Genomic DNA, 23,567 nt, shown 5'->3' with positions numbered 1-23,567 from the left:
CACTCGGCAAAGTGCCGGTTTTCGGTCCATCATCGAAAAATAAAGATTGTACAACTTGTGTTTGCATGGAATCATGGATCTAGTTCTGTATCGATCATTAGGTCTGGTGTTTTGCATCCATACATCACGTATGGTCAGGAGGCACATCGGCTACTCTGGTATGATAAGCGTGAACGTTGTGGTGTGTGCGGTTGTTACAAGAAAAGATGGATCGCTTTACTTCTTCTATAAGGAAATTATGTTCTTATTAATTTCAGATATGTTGTGTACGGTTGTTACAAGAAAAGATGGATCGCTTTACTTCTTCTATAAGGAAATTATGTTCTTATTAATTTCAGATATGATCCTTGTTATAGAAATATATATAGATATGGTTCTGAATAGAGACAAGTTCTAAAGATACAATAGGTTTAGAAATAGTATCGTACTCAAGTAGATGTAGAGTCCTACTCAATCATGTATGAAGTCCTACTAGGACATGTAACAACTGGACTATATCTATACCTTTTATTATATTATATTAATACTAAAGAGGCAAAATTTCTGCCACAAATAAATTTTTATCCAACTTAATACTAAAATGACTCGGTCTCGGTCACCAGCCCCGGAAAACCGTGTCCGTTTTTTCTCCGTTAACCACTGTTGTATCCAACATTCCCATCCACGTGTCCTTCTCCGGTTTCTTTTCCTTCTTTTTCTGTTTCCTCCGCTGCTCAGTTCTATACGTGAGTTCTTTTTTTCAATTTTTCTCCCCTACTTTTCCAACAGGAAATCGAATGGAATAAATCGAGAAAACGTAGTGTAGAAGGAAACGATGTAGGGGTTCCAATCCAAACGTAGAGTAAAAGAAGAAATAAATACATAAAATCAATGGTAAACAAACATGGATTTAGCATTCCAATAAAAAAGCAACACAGATCATGTCTTGCAACTCTTTTTCAAATCTGAGTCTAACACGGACCTATCAGAGCGAGGTAAACAAGGAGAAAATCTAGAATAAATCGAGACGACTACAAATAAAATCAGACGACATAAACCTGTCGTCGCCTTGGTGCTATGTACTGGCATCACAGTCGCCAGGGCTGGGTCCGCCGCAACATTCGCCCGAGCTGTTAGCCGGCCACATCGCCCGCATGGCTGAGCCGCTACGGCCAAGCCGTCGGCCTGTCGCAACGATCGTCCACTGCGCTATGCGCCGCGGACCTCATGGTGGCCATGGTAGGTGGATGCTTGAAACGGCCTGGCACATAGCAACAAGGCTGTCATCACCTCAAGCCTATCGCGCCGTAGTCAACACCTTGACGCCAGGACCCACCATTCTTGCACTCTGGGTGGCCGGAGATCCCTTTAACCCACAATGCCGGGACCCGCTCGTGTTGAAAGGGGCTCCACCATGACCCGCTTCGCTGAGCATGCAGACTAACGCCACGCCAAGGTGCTCAAGATGGAACTACTCTAGAAGCTCACAGGTTAGCGTTTTTTCAAGGGGCTTGGAAGAGCTCGCACCGAGCTCTCCTTCGTGAGCATGCTCGCCTCTCCCAAGCAGCAAGATCGGAGAAAATAGAGACAAGAAGTGGTTTCCCACGTATGCTCGAGTGCTCATGGACACGTGAAACGCTCTAGAAATTTACGGTAAGTTAACCCTTATAATTCATTTACTAATAGTAACCGTGTCATGAGATAAGATGTCTTTTATTTTGTTCCATGTAGGTACAGAAAAGACAACGGATTAAATCATAATAAACGTTGCCCATTATGTTTTTAAGACTGGTTTTTCTCCCGTTGCAACGCACCGGCATATTTGCTAGTATAATAAACACGGGCAGCAGCCTAAGGGCATGCCAAGCTGTTCCAATTATTTTTCACATGATATCAGAGCCTTAGACCAACGTCTAGATCCTTGGTCCATCAACATCCTTCGCTAGGGCCGCCTTGGGGAGGTCAATCCACATAATCTCCTTGGGGTGCTGCATCAATTAGCTAAAAAGCATCTTGTTGACGGCTGATTGGGTCACACACCAGCAAGGGCTAGCACGCCCGAGGTTGCAAAGAACCTAGATCGCAGCAAGAATGCAGCAGATCAAGGAAACCGACCGAGGGATTGGTTAGGCTAATGTTAAGCCTGTTCTTCGCGTGGTAGACTCCCGAACACCTCACGGGAAGAGCACATGGAGGGTGTCCTAGGGTCGGCAAGGCCACCTAGAACACTGCCGAATCCCGTTGGGAGACATGACGAGCACCAAGGTAGAGGGAAAGTAGGACAAAAGAGGGTATTCGTTCTGATTTTGATGATTAGAAGTAGAAAACAAGTAGAAAACATATTTGAAAACGAACTCTGTTCGGACATAGGACGATTTTCATGGGCCTGGGCACTGTGGCTGGGCGGCTGAAATAGGGAAACCGGCTTGGGGCAGCGAGGCCGGCCTGGTTAGTTCTAGCATGGTAACGCCATCTTCTTTTCTTTGCATTGCTTTGTGCTTGAAATGTGTTGCACCAAATATTTTCCAACACCTCCTTGATCCAAGGAACATGTTATTACTGCCCATACTCCGTGTTGGTACATTTTTGCATGTCAACATATGCTCCCTGTTTTTAGGTGAATATTGTATGAACCTGAAAACATAAAAACACTAAATGGCAACGGTGTCTAACGCGTTGGCTATCTAGCATCTAAGGGCCATGTATACATCGGTCATATTTGTTCTAAGAGCGATATATTGTATCGACCATTGTTTGGAGAGCACTCTAGGTTTCTTGCTAAACACTTAGGAAATATTTTTCAAATACCTTCCGTTAATTGCTCTTGGGAGACTATCACCTTGCAATGTCTCCAGCAAATATGAATTCCCAAATATCACTTTGTTCACTTTATAAGGACCTTCCCAACTTGGTGATCACTTGCCAAACTTGTTGCTCTTCGTCCCAAGCGGTAGTATGGTTTTTCACACTAAATCTCCAACTTGGAATGACTTGCTTTAAACTTTCTTGTTGTGTGCCTAGGCAAGTCGAGCTTTTGTCTTTCTCCATATCCTTGAGAGCCTTGATTCTTTTTGTTGGTCACCTCGTCAAAATTATCCATCATCAAATCATGATACATAACAACGGATAGATCATTTTGCTTAGCAATCCTATATAAATAACTGCGGATAGATCAATTTGGGACATTTTCATATGTCACCTTAAACGCTAGTAAACCCTGACCTTTGACCCTTTGTTCCACAAATCACTGAATTAGTGCATCTCCCAATGGGAACATCAAGCCACTACAAGATTTTCGGTCTACTGCAACGCCGAAGAATTGCAACGTAGAAAATTTGGTTGCCAGAGATTGTTGTATTACAACCATTCTAAAAAATGGTAGCGATACATGCCTTTAATACAACGGTTTTCAAGATGTTGCAAAGCTCTGTTGCATTTGGTGGACGATATTGCAATGGTGAAAAATGGTTGCAGTAGACTTGATTTTGGTTGCAATTGTGTGGTAGTACTGCAACTACATTTACGTTAGTTGCATTTGGTTTTGACTATTGCTACGGTTTTTTTGTGTTGCATAAAATTTGACAAGCGTTGCAAATGCTAGATACTTAATGCAACGAGAACTCTTGGAGGCGAAGCAAAAGTGGGGGTCAATTGCAACCTTTTTTGGCAGTTGCAATATACTTTGATATTGTTGCAAGTGCTAAATTTTATTGCAACGAAATATATGGGGTCGAAGCGAAAATTGTGTTCAAGTGCAACGCTTATTTTTGGTTGCAATATACTTTGATAATTGCAACGAATTTAAAACTTAAAAAAAAGTATGGAAAGAAAAGAATTGGGGACGCATATATTAAAATTAAAAAGTGCTCCCCACAGGATTCGAACCATGGAGCTCTGGTTCAGATAAAACCTTCTCCACCACTGCGCTATGTAGGTGTGTTCATTGTAACTCAGGTTTTAATTTATTTGATATGATTGAAGACCTTATGAGTTATAAAACGCCCCAACCCTGGCCCCATCTCGGCATCTCCGTCCTTATGCCTGGTGTCTGAAACTTTCTGTTAAGTAGTAGTTGCTGTTAAGTACTTGCTGTTAAGTATGCGTGGATGTTAATTAGTACTTGAAGTTGTACTGGGGTGGTTGGTCACTTTGTTAGCGATAGTAAATGCCTGACCGTGCACCATCGATCACATGCACTACGCCAGATTCGTACAGTAGGAACAGGGATGTTTTTACTGTAGGGGCGGCTGGGGTTGGGGGCGCCCTTACAGTGGGCGTCCTCGGGCCCCAGCAGCCTAGCCGCCCCTACAGATGGCACTGTAGGGTCGGCTGGTAACCTGAGCCGCCCCTACAGTTGGGGCTGATCTGTAGGGGCGGCTCAATCACCAGCCGCCCCTGCAGTGCCCAACTGTAGGGGCGGCTGAATCACCAGCCGCCCCTACTGATGGCGCACGAATAAATAGCAGCCAAAATTTGAAAGGTTCAAATTTAGTCAAATAACAAGATGACCAAAATAAAAGTTGTAGATCTTGATGAGTTGAATAACTTTTGTATTCATCACTTTTACATCTGAAATCATTTAGGGTTTGAAAATTTGGTTTGAACTTGTCAAATTTCAAATTTCAAATTTTAAAATGTGTAAAACATTGTCACATCCAAGTTTGATCAAACGTAAATGCTGAAGCATGATTTTAGAAATTTTTAGAAAAAAAAACATCATTATTTGGAGTTAGTATGAGGGAGAAAAACTAGTTACAAAGTTTACCCACAGATTAAAAAGAGAAATCACACTGTTCTAGATGATCCTTACATGATCATAGTGAACAGTGTGATTTCTTTTTTTAATCTGTGGGTCAACTTTGTAACTAGTTTTTCTTTCTCATACTAACTCCAAATCTGATGGTTTTTTTTCCTAAAAATTTCTAAAATCATTCTCTATCAATTTATTTTGTTGGTTTTGTCAATATATACATATGAAAAGTTTGAGCAATTTAAATTTTGAATTTCAAAAAAATGCAACTTCAGACAAGATTTTGGTACCCCAAATGATTTCAGCTGAAAAAGTGATAAATACTATAGTTGAATAACTTATCAAGATCTACAACTTTTGTAATGGTCATTTCTTCATATGACAAAGTGGTACTGACATTGTTCACAAATGTGACACATCTCTCATAAGGTTTTATAAACTATATGAGACATGTGTAAGATTAGTGAATAATATGTACTAAGAATTTGTCAAATGAAGAAATGACCAAAATAAAAGTTACAGATATTCATGAGTTGAATAACTTTGGTATTCATCACTTTTTATGTTGAAATCAATTTGGGTCTCAAATTTTGGTTCGAACTTGTCGTTTTTCAAAATTTTAATTTTAAAAGGTTCAAATTTTATCAAATAACAAGATGACTAAAATAAAAGTTGTAGATATTAATGAGTTGAACAACTTTGGTATTCATCACTTTTTATGTTGAAATCATTTTGGGTCTAAAATTTTGGTTCGAATTTGTCATTTTTTAAAATTTCAAATTTGAAAGGTTCAAATTTAGTCAAATTATAAGATGACCAAAATAAAAGTTGTAGATCTTGATGAGTTGAACAACTTTTGTATTCATCACTTTTACAACTGAAATCAATTAGGGTTTGAAAATTTGGTTTGAACTTGTCAAATTTTAAATTTCAAATTTTAAAATGTGTAAAACATTGTCACATCCAAGTTTGATCAAACGTAAATGCTGAAGCATGATTTTAGAAATTTTTAGAAAAAAAAACATCACATTTGGAGTTAGTATGAGGGAGAAAAACTAGTTACAAAGTTTACCCACAGATTAAAAAGAGAAATCACACTGTTCTAGATGATCCTTACATGATCATAGTGAACAGTGTGATTTCTTTTTTTAATCTGTGGGTCAACTTTGTAACTAGTTTTTCTTTCTCATACTAACTCCAAATCTGATGGTTTTTTTTCCTAAAAATTTCTAAAATCATTCTCTATCAATTTATTTTGTTGGTTTTGTCAATATATACATATGAAAAGTTTAAGCAATTTAAATTTTGAATTTCAAAAAAATGCAACTTCAGACAAGATTTTGGTACCCCAAATGATTTCAGCTGAAAAAGTGATAAATACTATAGTTGAATAACTTATCAAGATCTACAACTTTTGTAATGGTCATTTCTTCATATGACAAAGTGGTACTGACATTGTTCACAAATGTGACACATCTCTCATAAGGTTTTATAAACTATATGAGACATGTGTAAGATTAGTGAATAATATGTACTAAGAATTTGTCAAATGAAGAAATGACCAAAATAAAAGTTACAGATATTCATGAGTTGAATAACTTTGGTATTCATCACTTTTTATGTTGAAATCAATTTGGGTCTCAAATTTTGGTTCGAACTTGTCGTTTTTCAAAATTTTAATTTTAAAAGGTTCAAATTTTATCAAATAACAAGATGACTAAAATAAAAGTTGTAGATATTAATGAGTTGAACAACTTTGGTATTCATCACTTTTTATGTTGAAATCATTTTGGGTCTAAAATTTTGGTTCGAATTTGTCATTTTTTAAAATTTCAAATTTGAAAGGTTCAAATTTAGTCAAATTATAAGATGACCAAAATAAAAGTTGTAGATCTTGATGAGTTGAACAACTTTTGTATTCATCACTTTTACAACTGAAATCAATTAGGGTTTGAAAATTTGGTTTGAACTTGTCAAATTTTAAATTTCAAATTTTAAAATGTGTAAAACATTGTCACATCCAAGTTTGATCAAACGTAAATGCTGAAGCATGATTTTAGAAATTTTTAGAAAAAAAAACATCACATTTGGAGTTAGTATGAGGGAGAAAAACTAGTTACAAAGTTTACCCACAGATTAAAAAGAGAAATCACACTGTTCTATATGATCCTTACATGATCATAGTGAACAGTGTGATTTCTTTTTTTAATCTGTGGGTCAACTTTGTAACTAGTTTTTCTTTCTCATACTAACTCCAAATCTGATGGTTTTTTTTCCTAAAAATTTCTAAAATCATTCTCTATCAATTTATTTTGTTGGTTTTGTCAATATATACATATGAAAAGTTTGAGCAATTTAAATTTTGAATTTCAAAAAAATGCAACTTCAGACAAGATTTTGGTACCCCAAATGATTTCAGCTGAAAAAGTGATAAATACTATAGTTGAATAACTTATCAAGATCTACAACTTTTGTAATGGTCATTTCTTCATATGACAAAGTGGTACTGACATTGTTCACAAATGTGACACATCTCTCATAAGGTTTTATAAACTATATGAGACATGTGTAAGATTAGTGAATAATATGTACTAAGAATTTGTCAAATGAAGAAATGACCAAAATAAAAGTTACAGATATTCATGAGTTGAATAACTTTGGTATTCATCACTTTTTATGTTGAAATCAATTTGGGTCTCAAATTTTGGTTCGAACTTGTCGTTTTTCAAAATTTTAATTTTAAAAGGTTCAAATTTTATCAAATAACAAGATGACTAAAATAAAAGTTGTAGATATTAATGAGTTGAACAACTTTGGTATTCATCACTTTTTATGTTGAAATCATTTTGGGTCTAAAATTTTGGTTCGAATTTGTCATTTTTTAAAATTTCAAATTTGAAAGGTTCAAATTTAGTCAAATTATAAGATGACCAAAATAAAAGTTGTAGATCTTGATGAGTTGAACAACTTTTGTATTCATCACTTTTACAACTGAAATCAATTAGGGTTTGAAAATTTGGTTTGAACTTGTCAAATTTTAAATTTCAAATTTTAAAATGTGTAAAACATTGTCACATCCAAGTTTGATCAAACGTAAATGCTGAAGCATGATTTTATAAATTTTTAGAAAAAACAACCATCACATTTGGAGTTAGTATGAGGAAGAAAAACTAGTTACAAATTTTACCCACAGATTAAAAAGAGAAATCACATTGTTCTATATGATCCTTACATGATCATAGTGAACAGTGTGATTTCTTTTTTTTAATCTATGGGTTAACTTTGTAACTAGTTTTTCTTCCTCATACTAACTCCAAATCTGATGATTTTTTTTCCTAAAATTTTCTAAAATCATTCTCTATCAATTTATTTTTTTTGGTTTTGTCAATATATACATATGAAAAGTTTGAGCAATTTAAATTTTTAATTTCAAAAAAATGAAACTTCAGACAAGATTTTGGTACCCCAAATGATTTCAGCTGAAAAAGTGATAAATACCAAAGTTGAATAACTTATCAAGATATACAACTTTTGTATTGGTCATTTCTTCATATGACAAAGTGGTACTGACATTGTTCATAAGTGTGACACATGTCTCGTAAGGTTTTATAAACTATATGAGACATGTGTAAGATTAGTGAATAATGTGTGCTAAAAAATTGTCAAATGAAGAAATGACCAAAATAAAAGTTGCAGATATTCATGAGTTGAACAACTTTGGTATTTATCACTTTTTATGTTGAAATCAATTTGAGTCTCAAATTTTGGTTCGAACTTGTCGTTTTTCAAAATTTTAAATTTAAAAGGTTCAAATTTTGTCAAATGACAAGATGACTAAAATAAAAGTTGTAGATATTAATGAGTTGAACAACTTTGGTATTCATCACTTTTTATGTTGAAATTATTTTGGGTCTCAAATTTTGGTTCGAATTTGTTATTTTTTAAAATTTCAAATTTGAAAGGTTCAAATTTAGTCAAATGACAAGATGACAAAAATAAAAGTTATAGATCTTGATGAGTTGAACAACTTTTGTATTCATCACTTTTACATCTGAAATCATTTAGGGTTTAAAAATTTGGTTTGAACTTGTCAAATTTCAAATTTCAAATTTTAAAATGTGTAAAACATTGTCACATCCAAGTTTGATCAAACGTAAATGCTGAAGCATGATTTTAAAAAATTTTAGGAAAAAAAACCATCATATTTGGAGTTAGTATGAGGGAGAAAAACTAGTTATAAAGTTTACCCACATATTAAAAAGAGAAATCACACTGTTCTAGATGATCCTTACATGATCATAGTAAACAGTGTGATTTCTTTTTAGAATAAATCTACAGCCACACAACAAATGTCTGCTCCACAGTCATGACCTATGCTACATCCACACTCATAAATACACCAAAAAATATAACATTATTAAAACAAATGTACCAGATTATCTCTTAGCCATTACTCATCCATATCGGACGGCTCATGTTTACTCTGTCTGCCTCCGTCGACCTCTCGCGGAACTCCCACGCGCACGCGCCGCCAGAAAAAATACGTAGGCCACTCCAGGTCGCCAGGTCTCCGTGTCAGGTCACCGCAATCCAAAGGCCGCACCTTTCGCCTCCGGCGCTAGGGTTTCGCCTGCCTCCCAATTCGATCCGCGAGTGCACCAGGACCAGGTACGCCCCCACGATTCCACCCTCGGCACCCAGATTCGGGCTCTGGTTCCCCTAAATCTGTGTTTTTTCGTGGTGTCCAGGTGATCTCTTCCCCTTTGGTCTGCTGTGACGTGGGAGATGCCGCCGAAGTCTAAGAGGAGTGGCGCTGCCACCGCGAGGAAGGCGCCGGGGGCGAGGGGCCAGATGGGGAGGGCGCCGGCTGCTGCGGAGGAGGCGCCGGTTGTGGAGGAGATGAAGGAGGCGCCTGCTGAGGAGGTGAAGGTCGCCGAGGAGGCCCCGAAGGTGGTGGAGGAGCCGAAGCGGCAGCCCTCGCCTCTGCTGCCGCAACAGCTGGTGGTGGAGGAGAAAGGCTCCGATGCCGCGGCCAACGGTGCCAACCGGGGCGAAGGTATTGTTTCTGCTCCTATTTCATGCATAGGTTGTGGACTTCTGCTATGATCTGTCCTGCGGCCTCAGAGATTTAGATTATAGATTATTAGTTGTAGCATGGCGGTTGTATTATGCAATAATCCCTATTATACTTGGTGGAACATGAACATATATTTTGGCCATTCTATTGATGACATGCCCAGGATATTTATTTTGATGCCTGTGGCCATTTGGCATTCTGTTTTGACAATGACTACTATAGGTTTTACTTAGTTTGAAATAGAACAAAGAAGATTATGTGTTTGTTGTAATTATGGCTGATGGGCTCTGCTCTATATGGGTCAGATACTGTTCACTGTTTTATCTTAAAATAAGCTGATGGGAGTGTGTCTTATGCTCAAATTTTTAGATGACAGAGTTGCAAAAGAAACATATGAAGAAGAGGACAAAGGCGAACGGCTGGAGTTCGAGGATGAACCAGAATATGAAGAGGAGGCTGCTGTAGACTACGATGAGAAAGATTTGGAGCAGTATGAGGAGCAATACGAGGATGGTGATGAAGAGGTGGAGTATACTGAAGATGTGGTTGAAGTAGAGATAGATTTGGTGGATGAGGAACTTGATGAAGGTGGTGATGATGGGGAGGGGGAGGGATACGAAAATGCTGACGAAGAACATCATGTGGATGTGGATGATGAAGAACATAATGAAATGGTCAAAGAGCACCGCAAGCGGAAGGAGTTTGAAGTTTTTGTTGGTGGGCTGGATAAAGATGCAACAGAAAATGACCTTAGGAAGGTTTTTGGTGAAGTTGGTGAGATCACTGAAGTTCGTCTGATGATGAACCCTGTCACAAAGAAGAATAAAGGCTTTGCCTTCCTGCGATATGCAACTGTAGAGCAAGCAAGGCGTGCTGTTTCAGAGCTAAAGACCAGGTTGGTCTTAAGATTGACTATTTTATGTTTCTGTATCTTTTTCACAAATGGCTTACATGTTTTATTTAATATATACTCCAGGTGCGGGGTAAACAATGTGGCGTTGCTCCAAGTCATGACAATGATACACTCTTTGTCGGCAATATCTGTAAAACATGGACAAAAGAACATGTATGACAATTGAGATTTGTTTTTGTGATTTTCATTTGCTTCTTCACCGAAGAAATAACTTGTTTTGGCTTTTGCAGTTGAAGGATAAACTGAAGAGTTATGGAGTTGAAAGTTTTGACGACTTACTACTGGTTGAGGATACTAACAATCCTGGGATGAATCGTGGCTATGCCTTGCTTGAGCTTTCTACTCGACCTGAGTCAATGGATGCTTTCAGGATATTGCAGAAGAGGGATGTAGTCTTTGGAGTTGATCGTAGTGCAAAGGTTTCCTTTGCTGATTCCTACCCTCAAGTCGATGACGAAATAATGGCACAGGTGAATACTTATTTTGTACAGTAATTATAACTTAAAAATCAATCATGAATTGCCCATTAACACGTGTACCCAATAGTTTCTATGTATCTACCTGATCTGTTTAAACTTTAAAGTTGTTGCATCCTGATTTATGTTATTTATGATTCAGGTCAGAACTGTATTTCTTGATGGCCTTCCTCCCTCATGGGATGAAGACCGTGTTAAGAAATATCTCAAAAAGTATGGAGCTATTGAGAAAGTCGAACTTGCTCGAAACATGCCAGCTGCCAAGAGAAAGGATTTTGGGTTTGTTACATTTGATACGCATGATAATGATGTTGCTTGGTAACTCTGAGATTGGTGAAGGTGATCACAAGGTCTGTTTTACAAATTGCAACTATATTTGCAGTGTCCATATAAATATATATTATGTCATTGTGCAAGTTTTTTTTTTGTAATGATTGCAATTTCCCGATTCAGGCAAAAGTAAGGGCTAGACTGTCGCGGCCACTACAGAGACCACCTAGAATGAAGCATGGATTGAGAGGAAATTTTAGAGTCGGGCATGGTGCCCCACGAGGTGGCCGTTTACCGTATGCTCGTGCTCCTCCACCTCGCAGGCCTCCGCCACGTCTTGTTCGACCTGCTGTTACAATAAATCAAACAAATGCTCATCTTCAGGAAATTATGAGGCTTCCTTGTATACAATTTCATACTACAGCAAAGCAACTGAAGGAAACTGCGGCTAGGAAAAGATCTGCATTGTCCAAAAAGAATACACAGGTACTATGTGAAACCTTTTATCTCTCTTTGCATTAAAAAGGAACATATAGTCCTTTTGGAGAAGTACATAGCTATTCTTTTGTTCTGCTCCTAAATATGGTCCAGGCTTAGTTTCCTCTTGCTGATTAGAAATATATATGGATGTGTTTGTGCTCATAAAATGTCTTGGGAGGCAGCTGCATGTATGTTTATATTTGCTTTACGCTTCAAAGTTCATGGTTGATAGTACTGCAGCTCACAGAACTCTAGTACTGCAGCTCGTGTTTTGCTTCAGTGTTCAATTAGCTTTGCCACCACTAGTCTCAGTTTAACTAATGCATGTCAATGATTTTTTCAGGAGGAATCTTGAGTTTGAGAAGGAGCATGCGAATGGTGGGACGATGGCCAACATACATATCAAGGGAACCTTCGCTGCTACAGTAGACATTAGTCTTTTGATTCGAATGAGTTCAAACAGTTGTCTGTGCTTAACACATTATTATGTGTTAAGCTATCTACTTGTGTTCTCATTTAGTTTGACACTCGGTGTGTTTTGTTAAAGATTTTGTATGAACAAATTATATTTCGTTTTAATGGATGTCGATGCTTCCTTCATTATGTATTTGTCGTTTTGCGATTATTAATTTAAGCTACCAAACAAAGTGTCGCAACATGAATTATTAATATATTAATCTGGCGTTGCAATATATGATGGCACATATAACAACCACATTTAGTCGTGGCAATAGGTACGATAATCGTGGCAATAGAGAAACTATCTCTTGCAACTACAAAAAGATGACGGTGGCAATAGAGGAATCTACCTATAGCAACCAGATAGTTAGTAGCGTGGCAATAGATGACCTGTACGTAGCAACCAACCTAAGTAACGTGGCAATAGCCTATGCCATCTATAGCAACCATTCAGAAACGTGGCAATATACGACCTCTCTGTAGCAACCAACCTGAAGAGATGTTGCAATAACCTAAGCCACCTATAGCAACCATTTAGGCGACGTGGCAATAGAGAACCTCTATTGCAATGCTTTCTCTGTGTAGCAACAACCACGATTGCAACACCTGTGTTGCGTTGCGCTTGCATTGTGTTGCTACACGACCAGCGTGTCGCAATACGTATCGCTAGCAACGCCTAGTTCGTTGCAATTGATACTATTACCACACCCATAGTGGTTGCAATTGCTTTTGTTACAACACTCACCAGGTGTTGCAAAAGCGTCAAAAGTGTTGCAATAGAGGGGCTGTGTGTCGCAACTAAAATGTAACCCATTGCATTATGCTATTGCTACCCTTACAAGTGCAACGACATTTAACCAAAAAAAATTGGTAGCAAAATTACTATGGCTACCATTTTTGGGTCTTTTGCTACACTTTTTTGGCGTTGCAGTAGACCGAAAATCTTGTAGTGAGCAAACTCTTAAGAAATCATCAACTAGACCGACTACCTTCACAATATCTTTGTTGATCTTTTTCACTAGGGCCATGGGTGAAGGCCTTAGTCATAAGGTGAATGGGCACATCATGGAACTGCACCCATAAGCCGATCTTGTCGATGATAATCTCTTATGGCCTCCAGAAGCCATCATTTTGTACCACAATAAGGGCATCCCCCTGTGGCTCCAAGGTCCGCCCTTGGTGATGAACTTGAACAACTTCTCTGAATCAAACTCTAACACAAAGCGGTTCTCAGTAAGAGGCCGTGCCTCCATGGTATCCTACAGGCCCTAGGCTCTGCTCATCTCCGTGAAGAGGACCTTCACGTTGTAGGGTTGGCCCGAGTATGCGATTACGAGCTACTTCCTAGCCAAACCTTCTCCTCCGGCATCGAGATCAAACTCCTCTTCATCCTCCGCATCGGGCCCTCTGCCTATCAGTTGCATTATCAGCATTAGGGCTAGAGAACCAATCAGGCTCTTATCCCCCCCTGATGAGCCATTGTCTGCTCCGCCTCCACCGATCTATGTTTGGGTCGCATCATCGACAACATCATTATCATCGTCTACCATCGCGTGAACCCTTTCTGCCAAGGACACCTCCATCCACCTCGAGAGTACGCCACTAGTGAAACCGAGGCTTCGGGTAGGCAATCTACACTACTACACAAAATCTTTTGCGAGGTGTTTTCAAAATGGCCTCGGAGGCGGGCGGGCCGGCTGCCCACCTCAGTTATTCATGGCAGGGCAGCCGGCCCAGCAACCGCCTCGGTTAATTCTTAATCGAGGCGGGCAATGTAATATAACCACCAAGGTAAATGCCTATTATCTGAGGCGGGCATTACAATGTAACTGCCTCGGTTAATACATTAACCGAGGCGGGCATTATAACGCAACCGCCTCGGTTAATACATTAATCGAGGCGGGCATTATAACACAACCGCCTCGGTTAATGCCTATTAACCGAGGCGGGCATTATAACGCAACAGCCTCTGTTAATACAGCTTCCAAATAACCGCCTCAGTTATTCAGCGCTGCGTTCAGACCTCAAGGCGCGGGCGCATAGGAACGGGAGTGGGAGTGGGGCCCGCGTGTCGGTCATAGTGAGAAAGCACAAATGTGTTGCGCACAAGGATGATCCGTGTGCTACTCCACTTCAGCGATCTGGAAGCGGGGCTGGTGGCCACTCGTGGCTCGCCACGCGTGCAGCGGAGTGGAAATAACTCTCCCTCGTCCGTCCCTCTCTCTCTCGTCCATCTCTCGTTCGTCCCTCTCTCTCTCTCGTCTTTCTCTTTGGTCCCTCTCTCGGCGGTCTCTCCCTCCGGTCCATCCCTCCACGCACGCACGGGGAGGAGGCGCACGAGCCAGCCCCCTCCGGTGGCGGCGGCCACCACACATAGTAGCGACGCGGGGGGAGGCTCACACCGGCGACGGTGGCCCTCCCTCTCCTCCGAGCACGGATGCGGCCTCAACGATCCACCAGATCCGACCTCCAACTGTCCACCGGCGGTGGATCCGACCACCGAAGGCGGCAGGGGCGCAGATCAAGTCACCAGCAGCGGTGGGGCGCGGATCTGGCCACCACCAAATGGATCCGGCCACCGGCGGCTGCGGCGGCGTGGATCCTACCATGGGCAACGGCGGCGCGTGGTACCGGGCTCAGTGGGCTTTTTTATTTCATGAAATTATTAACCGAGGCGGGCTACTTAACTCAACCGCCTCTGTTAATAGTGTTAACCGAGGCGATTGGCCAACTGCCTCGGTTAAGGCCACGATTAACCGTGACCTTGGTACCGAGGCGGTTGGCTTGCCCGCTTCGGTTAAGAGCTTTTGCCCGCCTCGGTAAAATTTTTCTGTAGTAGTGCTACTCACCAAAGATCTTGTACCACTGCCACCAAGAGTTCCCCGAGTCTGCATTACAAGCCTCGACTTGCAAATAGAGACCCCAGCAGAAGGAGATCGTAAACTAGGGTTTTTGGTAGCCACCTTCATAGCTAGGGTCCCCTTAACAATACTGCCAATCAGACTCAATGCGCCGCCAGCCGTGTTCTCGTAGGAAATTGGAGGGATCCTACATGATTTCAGCACTAGGATGGAAATCAGAGCATCCCAGGTTCTAACGGAACCTGAAGGGCAGTCCCGGCTAGAACTCAAGATGAGTCCTGCCATGACGCGATCGTGGAAGCGATGCCAGCCAGCATCTCCTGCAAATGGGAGGTCCCCCACGAGATCATCAAACTTTTCTCCATCACTGAAATGAGATGAACGAAGTCAAACCAAAGGTTGGGGTTCACTGCCGCCTGGGAATCGCCTAATCGTCTTTTCCGTCATTTTCAGGATATACTCTATCGTATGTTCTTTGAAGACAGACTGACATTATTTAACACACTACAATTTTTCTAGTTACCTTTCTAACAACATCCGCCAATAAAATTCAAAACCAAAATATCAAAAAGAAAAAAGTATCAGTCCCCCCCTCCCCGCCCAAGCGTCTCATCTTTAGAAGCTTTTACTTTCACGACCTTCAAATATTTTATTTGAGTTTGCAGTGTCCCATCCTATTTCTATAGACTTTTTAGATCTTAGACATTTTTAGATCAGATGTTCACCCATTTTAAAAAAATAAAATAAAAATAAAACTACAAAACCACCTGAAACCAGTTCAACACAGGGATATAACTTCAATGATTTTAGGAGTTAAGGGGGATAAGATGTTCAATTTTAAAGTTCGAGGAGGAATAAGGCACCGCTACAGTTCAGTGAGATAAAAAAGAGATTTTTTTCCAAAAAGAAAAGGGAGAGCAAAGGCTAGTCGTTGGGCCACTTGTCTGCGCATGAGGGCCGGCAGATCTTGTGTTCTCCACTTGATCCGATATTAGTGCTGGTTGAGCGGTCCAGCACCGGTCCGTAAGAGAAAACGTCCGTACGCATTGAACCACTAAACATCATGGATGTGCAGCCGCTGTTATAAAATCATTGATTAATATTATTATATAATTTATTTAGGACGTTCAATATAAACATGGAAAAAAAAAATTGTACACGTGGGGCAACTGAAATTGCAATGGAACAAAGTAAAATATAGCGTTTGTGGAACAATGAAAATGCTAGAAATACCACAGAACGTAATAAAGAAACATCGTGAAATAGTTGAATTACATTATCAGTACAGTATTTGATGAAGAATGAAATAAGGTTGAAAATAGAACATGAACGACCCCCCAACCCCAAGAAGAGAAATGGTGAAGCTAACTGAAACTTTTGGTGGGCTGAGACATGCCGGAGCCAGACGGACTAGCACACAAGGGCCGAGAAGGCTGCCGCGGTGGACACATGATTGTGCCGTGCGTGCCCAAATAACAGCCCAACAGGGCCAGTCGGTGGGCTACTTCCGTCAGCGTATATATATGCTGGCCGAAAGAGTGATTGGTGCTGATTCCGCCCGGATGGGCCTCACGAGGGCCATCCCGAGACCCTACCATGTGCACCGCCACCCCCCCCCCCCCACTCTGCCACAATCATCCGCCGTGCGGAGGCGGAAGCCACGCAGACGCACGCACACCGGCGGCGCTGCGCTGGTCGTCGCCGCTTTTGGCTCAGCAGCACTCAGCACATGACCTTGGGCAGTGGCAGATTCGGAGGCGCAGACTGAGTGACTGACCGACCAGCCATGGCCCCCCTCCCCCTCGTGGAGTCATGGGTGCAGGCAGGCAGGTTCCATCGCCCTCGGCGCACGAGCGGGTGGAGCAGCGTCCAGGCGTACCAACTCACTGCGCCGCACTTATTACTACCACCACCCTGGCCCGGACTTGTCGCCGGCCGGCCGGCCGGCTGCTCCGGACTGCTCCTGCTCGTCTGCTCCTGCTCCTGCTCCTGCTCCTGCTCTGCGCTCGTCTCCCCCCGTCCGTTGCCCCGCTTCCTTGCTCTCGTTTCGTCCACCACACCACCGCCATTATTATTGATTGACGCACGGCCAGGTCGACCGAACCCGACCTCCATCTCCATGGCAGGGCCAGCTGAACAGCTGACGAGAGCTCTGCAGCCACAGCGTGACTGGTGGCTGTTCCATGCTTGCACGCGTGCAGAGTGCAGTGTGCAGCCGCGCGCGCCGCGCCTCTTATGTCTGAACGCCACGGCGGTGCATGCGCTTGTAGTACACAGCACACAGCCATCTTCTTCCAATCCGTTCGCAAAGAAAGGGAGATCCGAGCCATACTAGTAGTTTGCGGTCTGATGAACGATGCTTAATGGCAGTAGTACTGAATACTAGACGCCATGGCATCTAAACGCCTTGTTAGGTTGTATAACATCAGTGTTCTGGGTACTCACCGCAGATTTTTTTTTTTCAAAAATAATAATAATGATATTGCATTTGAATTATGAACTTAGCATTAGCGGATCCAGGACCCGGCGACCCTAGGCCTCTATACGGGCGTGTCATTGTTCGACACCACTAAATTTAATTAGTATGCAGCTCATGTATAAAGGTAATGACGTACTCTGTTATTTAACCTACTACTTTTCAAAAAAAAAAAAAAAGGCTAACGCACTAGACCGCCCGGGCTTCCTAAAAGCTCTGGATCCGCTACTGGCACTTAAATGCTTCAAATTTGTCTCAGTGCTGATCGATCAACGTAGTATCCAGAGATCACGTGCATACGCTTCAATTATTCCCAAATTAAAAGCGCCCTACCTAACACTATATATTATACATGTTGCCCATAGGTCCAACACTCCAACATGGTCCACAGCTCGCATCATGTTTCTAACAAATGGAAAAGAAAAAAAAAAAACATCTCAACAATCCGTACGTCCTGCCATATGCAGCAATACATTATACATTTACATTGCACGCATAATATATAATGCGCTGCATGCCTATCTAATCCATTGCACAGACCGAAAGTGTACTGCCTAGCTACATACGTATACCTAAAAAAACTAATTAAAATTAAAAAAAATACTCGAATTATATTATGTCTCGGCGGTGATCAGCATATATCTAGATCATCTGCACTTGAATTATTCCCAAATAATGTCCTCCATATATATAAAGTCGCCCACTGGTCACACCCACGTATACATATGGTCCATGTATAGGTACCACACACCTTTTTTCACGAAAAGAAGAGAGAAAAAAAAGAGTGGAATCTCAAATGTGATGATGTCCTGGTTTGTGAACACCATACGTGATGATGCCCTCCAAACGTTTTTAAATTTTTACCACCGCATATGCATGTGATATCACGACATCTCGCCAAGTTTCATGATTTTCGGGATTCGTTTGAATTTTATAGAATTAAATAACCACTCGCACGCAAGTTCGCGACGTTGCCCCGTGAGCACGTTGATCGAAATTCGGAGACAGTTCCTTGATTTAGCATAAAGTGACACTAACAAACAAGAATAACATTTTTGGAATGGATCAAAACTATTATTCGATGCACCTACAGTTCAAACCTACATTTTCCGGAAAATTGCAAGAAAACGAAATAAAGTGAAGAAATATAGCAAACAGCAATGAAATTGTGCCAAATTTGAACATGTTGTTCATGGTACAAATACAAATCTAAGAAAAAAAGTTGGTGGCAAAAAACAAAAAAAAAATATTTTGCCGAGTGCTAAGGTTTGGCACTCGGCAAAGTGAATATTTTGCCGAGTGCTAGCCCTAGGCACTCGGCAAAGCCAATATTTTACCGAGTGCCAAACAGAAGGCACTCGGCAAAGAGGCCGGCGTCGGGCAAAATTTGAACATGTTGTTCATGGTACAAATACAAATCTAAGAAAAAAAGTTGGTGGCAAAAAACAAAAAAAAAATTATTTTGCCGAGTGCTAAGGTTTGGCACTCGGCAAAGTGAATATTTTGCCGAGTGCTAGCCCTAGGCACTCGGCAAAGCCAATATTTTGCCGAGTGCCAAACAGAAGGCACTCGGCAAAGAGGCCGGCGTCGGGCACCTCTTTGCCGAGTGCCCAACTTTGCCGAGTGTCTGGCACTGGGAAAAGTTTGGCTTTGCCGAGTGCCGTATTTTGCCGAGTGCCAGACACTCGGCAAAGACCTATTTGCCGAGTGCCAAGTTTCGCCGAGTACGGCACTCGGCGAAGGTGGCCTTTGCAGAGTGCCCGATATTTAGCACTCGGCAAAGATTCCAGCACTAGGCAAAGTCCCGGTTTCCTGTAGTCAGACAGCAGCACCATAAGGCAATGCCTAAAACAGACAACGGATGAATAACGGATGATGTCGGTTTTTCCTCAAGAACGGATGATGCCGGTGACCTAGAGACGTTGGACCAGAGTGAGACGGTGGTCAGAGGACACGCGTGATGGAGCCATAGGCTGGGGACACGCTCAAGCTCTCAGCATCGTGGAAATCATTCCGTGTTGAAGGGTAGCTAATTTGAGATTGTTTCTTTTTTCTTTTCTGAGATTAATTAATGAATTAATTTAAAAAATCTAAAAAAACCAAAGGTTTAGATTTCTTTGAGAACCTTTTAGTAAGCAAAGAGAGTACTGTAGCATTGCCCTCGATGTAGACCATGTAGTTCAAAATTTCTTAAACTAAATTTCAAATTTTGAAAGCTAAAAACGATTTTTTTTACTCTAGAAAAAGTTTCCAATCAAATACTTTTGAACTATAATGCTGTGGATCGCGTTGAGCTCTACAATTTTGGTACTAAGTTCATCTTTATCCGACTTAATATCAAAAAATTATGAATTAATTGTAATGTACGTATTCAAAGGCGACCACTTAAGAAGTGAAGAGCACCACCTCTGTTAATCTATTTCTAGAGCGGGTACATTTAGGGCCTGTTTGGTAGGGCTCGTCAAAGGCTCTGGCTCTAGCTCCTGCTCCTCTGTAGGAGCCCTAATAAACGTTTTGTAGGAGGAGCCATTTTTAATGAAAAAAACAGGAGCCAGATGACTCTTCTAAACCGCTCCGCCTCCTTTCGAGAACCCCTGCCAAACACCCCCTTATTAGAATGCTAGGTCTTTTTAATAGCTGTTAATAATCAAGTTTAGAGGAGGACATCTAGATAAAATGGCCTCTATTTTTAAGCGATCAACAGAGGCGGACGACCGCCTCTGTAAATAGACATGGTTGACCATTTGTAGCGGCGGATTCGAAAATTGTCCATCTTGGTTACTAGGCCATTTGACTCAAAAAGAAAAGTGTCTCATAGCAGTGTAATAATTCTGTAATAATTTAATATCAGTATGTTACAAACACAATATAGATTGGGCACTCAATAAGATAACATTATTGCTCCACAACGATGCATACTTCCTCCAAATTATTAAAAGCACATACACGATAGGTGGGAAATCACATGAGTTTTGCTAGTTCTTGAAGGAAAGCTTGAGCATGCTCCTCCTTGACAAATGCCGAGCACACATTGGCCCCGCCTTCGCCTTGGCACGGCGGGCACACAATGCAGGCTGGAGACGACGGCGTGTTTCCTGCTTCATATGATGTCACTCTAGCCGCTTTCCCGCTACCAAAGTCGGCGTCCTCAAGGCCAAGATTTCGCCAAGATGTCACCAGCAACTCGTTGTACCGAAGTTGTGGGCCAAATAACTGCTGCATCTGACCCTTATTGGCTTCCGTCAGGTTGCTGATTTGATTCACAATGGATGTGTGAGGTATGTCCTCCTTGGCACGCTTGATCATCTTGACTAGGTCCAAGATATCTGCACTCGCCACGGTACCACTTGGTGCCATGAGAAACTGGCACGATGTGCAATTGCCGTAGTATCCTGGCTTGGCGCCCACATGCTTCCGCACATTGGCGCTGAACATCAGCAAGGCTGGGGTCTCTGAATTTGACATAATTGCACGGGTTCGGCACTGCCATAATACTGCAACGACAGCCTCAAACATGGTACATGGCTGGCAATCGAAGCGACTGCCAAATTCAGCTCTGATGAGGTTAATTGATCTCGAAGGGACAGTGATGTCAAGGTAGGCAAGGTGCGATGGAACAAGCGTTAGCATAACCTGCCGTAACGCATCGTCCATGGATGGAGGGAGACGTGGGAGTGAATCATCCAACCTAACTGGAATGATAGACGGTGAAGACAACCCACGGGCAAGCTCGCCAACGGCCTGCAAGAACTGAGCCATCCCAGCGCCGTCGGCGATAACGTGGTTCCAGGTAACCCCGAGAACAAATCCACCACAGGAGAACTCTGTCACCTGCATCAGCAACAAAGGATCAGCGGGGCCACAGCCCTTTGCAGGGTAGTAGATGGCCAGCTCCTGTAGAAGCGCCCTTTCGCATGGTGAGTGGTCTAAGAATATGGCTTCCTTCAAGGCACAGTTGCTGCAAGATGCTGAGATGAATGCCACGCCCTCGCCGTTGCACAGAATGTGATCCTCCTCACCACCATCATCGATTCCTGCAACAATGCGACCAGCGAAAGGATAGTAGTGGACAAGTGTTTCAGACAACGCTCTCATTATGGTGTTGGCCGGCTCATGGATTGGATTTTCAAACACAAGCAACACTGTGGCTGGTATTTTTCCGACAACCTTGTCAAAGGCCGAAAGTTTAATTGTGTCGCTCTTTATAACCGGCCTTGATGGCCTGACAACTACTGGTGATGACTTCCTCACCACAGAACTCATTGTTTTGTGTGCAGTATGTATGTTGATGCTCTGATTCAAGCTGCATCTTGGCCCCGTAGCTTCCCTCGCATATATATAAACCTGTTGTGCTTTACCTGTGGACATGTAAAGTCAAACTTGTGACCCATCAGCACGCAGCAGCTCCATACATGGATTAAATATCTGTAATTTTATAATTTGCATGTGATGATGACAACTGGTTTTCCTCCAAGTGGAGTAAAGGAATAATCCCCTTCATTATCATCCAATCGGAAGGCACACGCATGCTACTCGTCCTGTCCTGAAATATAAGGAATCAAAGCAATTTTAGGACATATTATAGGGTAATAAGACAAATGACGCATACAACCATCCCTAATTACCATATTTGGTTTGGTGATAGTAGACATTAAATGCCAGGTACGCATGTGAATGTTGCCTTTCAGAATATTTATTCACCTAGAATCCATTATAATTTGGTACATATTTTGAACTCTTGATCCTTATATTTTAGAATGGAGGGAGCACCTTCGTGCGAACCACCTACTCAGCATTATTCTCTACGCGGATATCATTGTCTGCTTTCATAAGGGCAGTACAAAACAAAAAACTATGATGATTTCTATGTTTATTAATTATTAAGGCACGAACTATGCAAAATTGTGATGTTTCACTGCAGTTAAGGAAGAGAGCTGAGGGATAAGAAAATGGTTTCCTAGAGAAGAAACTATATCTATACAGGAACCAAGATATATGAAGAGGTGTGATTCGTAGATGATAGGAGAACGAAGACAAGTGATTGGACCAAATTTGTTTTGAAAGAACCATTCACTGAGAATATGGATTCTATGTGCAGTGTAACATGACTGGATAAATATAGAAACTCTCTTTTAGTTTCTAAGTTGGAACTGCCTAAGTCGATCAAAGCTTCACTCAGTAAAACAACGAGTCATCGTGTAAACCATGGATGATCCATGACATAAAAATTAATGTAAGTCGTCAATTGAAGGGCCACTTTATTGTTGGTTTAAACAATGATGTATGAATTAAATTGACTAATTCCTGCTTGTTTCCTTCACACAGGTTATGGAAAAGGTCACCAAACTTTGCCAAAAATGGAGGGAAATTTTAAATAAATATAATAAAACAAAAAACAAAAAGAGCATATAAAACTTTATCCAAGAACAAGGGTTCCAACACATCATTTTATAATTTTAATATTTTCATGCAGCCCATTGGGCAAACAAGTATGCAAATAAATCATGCAAAGGCTCAACATCGAAACAATGTTTGATCTGTGCAAAATCATTCCTATACTCAAGTTCATCTCAATCCACATGAAATGGGATGGATTAGGGTGAAAAATAAACTAATTTTTCATCCCAATTTCTCCTAACCCATGTGAATTAAGGTGGGTTAGACACTAGTACAAAAATGATTCTTGTTGACACGTACTTGCTACTTTATTACTGGTGGTTTATAATGTATAGGCGCCTGGAGAAATGAAACTGTGAGCCTAAGATAGTCTGTGTACTAGTGAGAGTGCAGGCATATGAGGTTTAGGATGATTAGCCTTTTTACATT

The 23,567-nt window shown here is 41.3% G+C and overlaps 1 protein-coding gene, 1 long non-coding RNA gene and 1 pseudogene across 2 annotated transcripts; 2 read left to right on the top strand and 1 right to left on the bottom strand.

Annotated features, from left to right (window-relative positions):
* Positions 1-9,580: 9,580 nt before the first annotated feature.
* LOC136480450 (heterogeneous nuclear ribonucleoprotein Q-like) lies at positions 9,581-11,864 on the top strand (annotated as a pseudogene).
* A 19-nt stretch (positions 11,865-11,883) lies between these two features.
* LOC136482499 (uncharacterized) lies at positions 11,884-12,545 on the top strand. The gene is made up of 2 exons (XR_010765097.1): positions 11,884-11,951; positions 12,289-12,545. It is a non-coding gene; the product is annotated as an uncharacterized lncRNA (long non-coding RNA).
* An 8,111-nt stretch (positions 12,546-20,656) lies between these two features.
* LOC136480449 (acyl transferase 15-like) lies at positions 20,657-22,004 on the bottom strand. Its single transcript, XM_066477986.1, has one exon. The coding sequence runs from the start codon at positions 22,002-22,004 to the stop codon at positions 20,703-20,705; it is 1,302 nt and encodes a 433-aa protein (XP_066334083.1). The 3' UTR covers positions 20,657-20,702.
* Positions 22,005-23,567: the final 1,563 nt, after the last annotated feature.

The sequence above is a fragment of the Miscanthus floridulus genome, chromosome 9 (assembly GCF_019320115.1).
Source record: "Miscanthus floridulus cultivar M001 chromosome 9, ASM1932011v1, whole genome shotgun sequence".
Taxonomy (NCBI): Eukaryota; Viridiplantae; Streptophyta; class Magnoliopsida; order Poales; family Poaceae; genus Miscanthus; species Miscanthus floridulus.
This window is presented reverse-complemented; position numbering and strand designations above follow the sequence as displayed.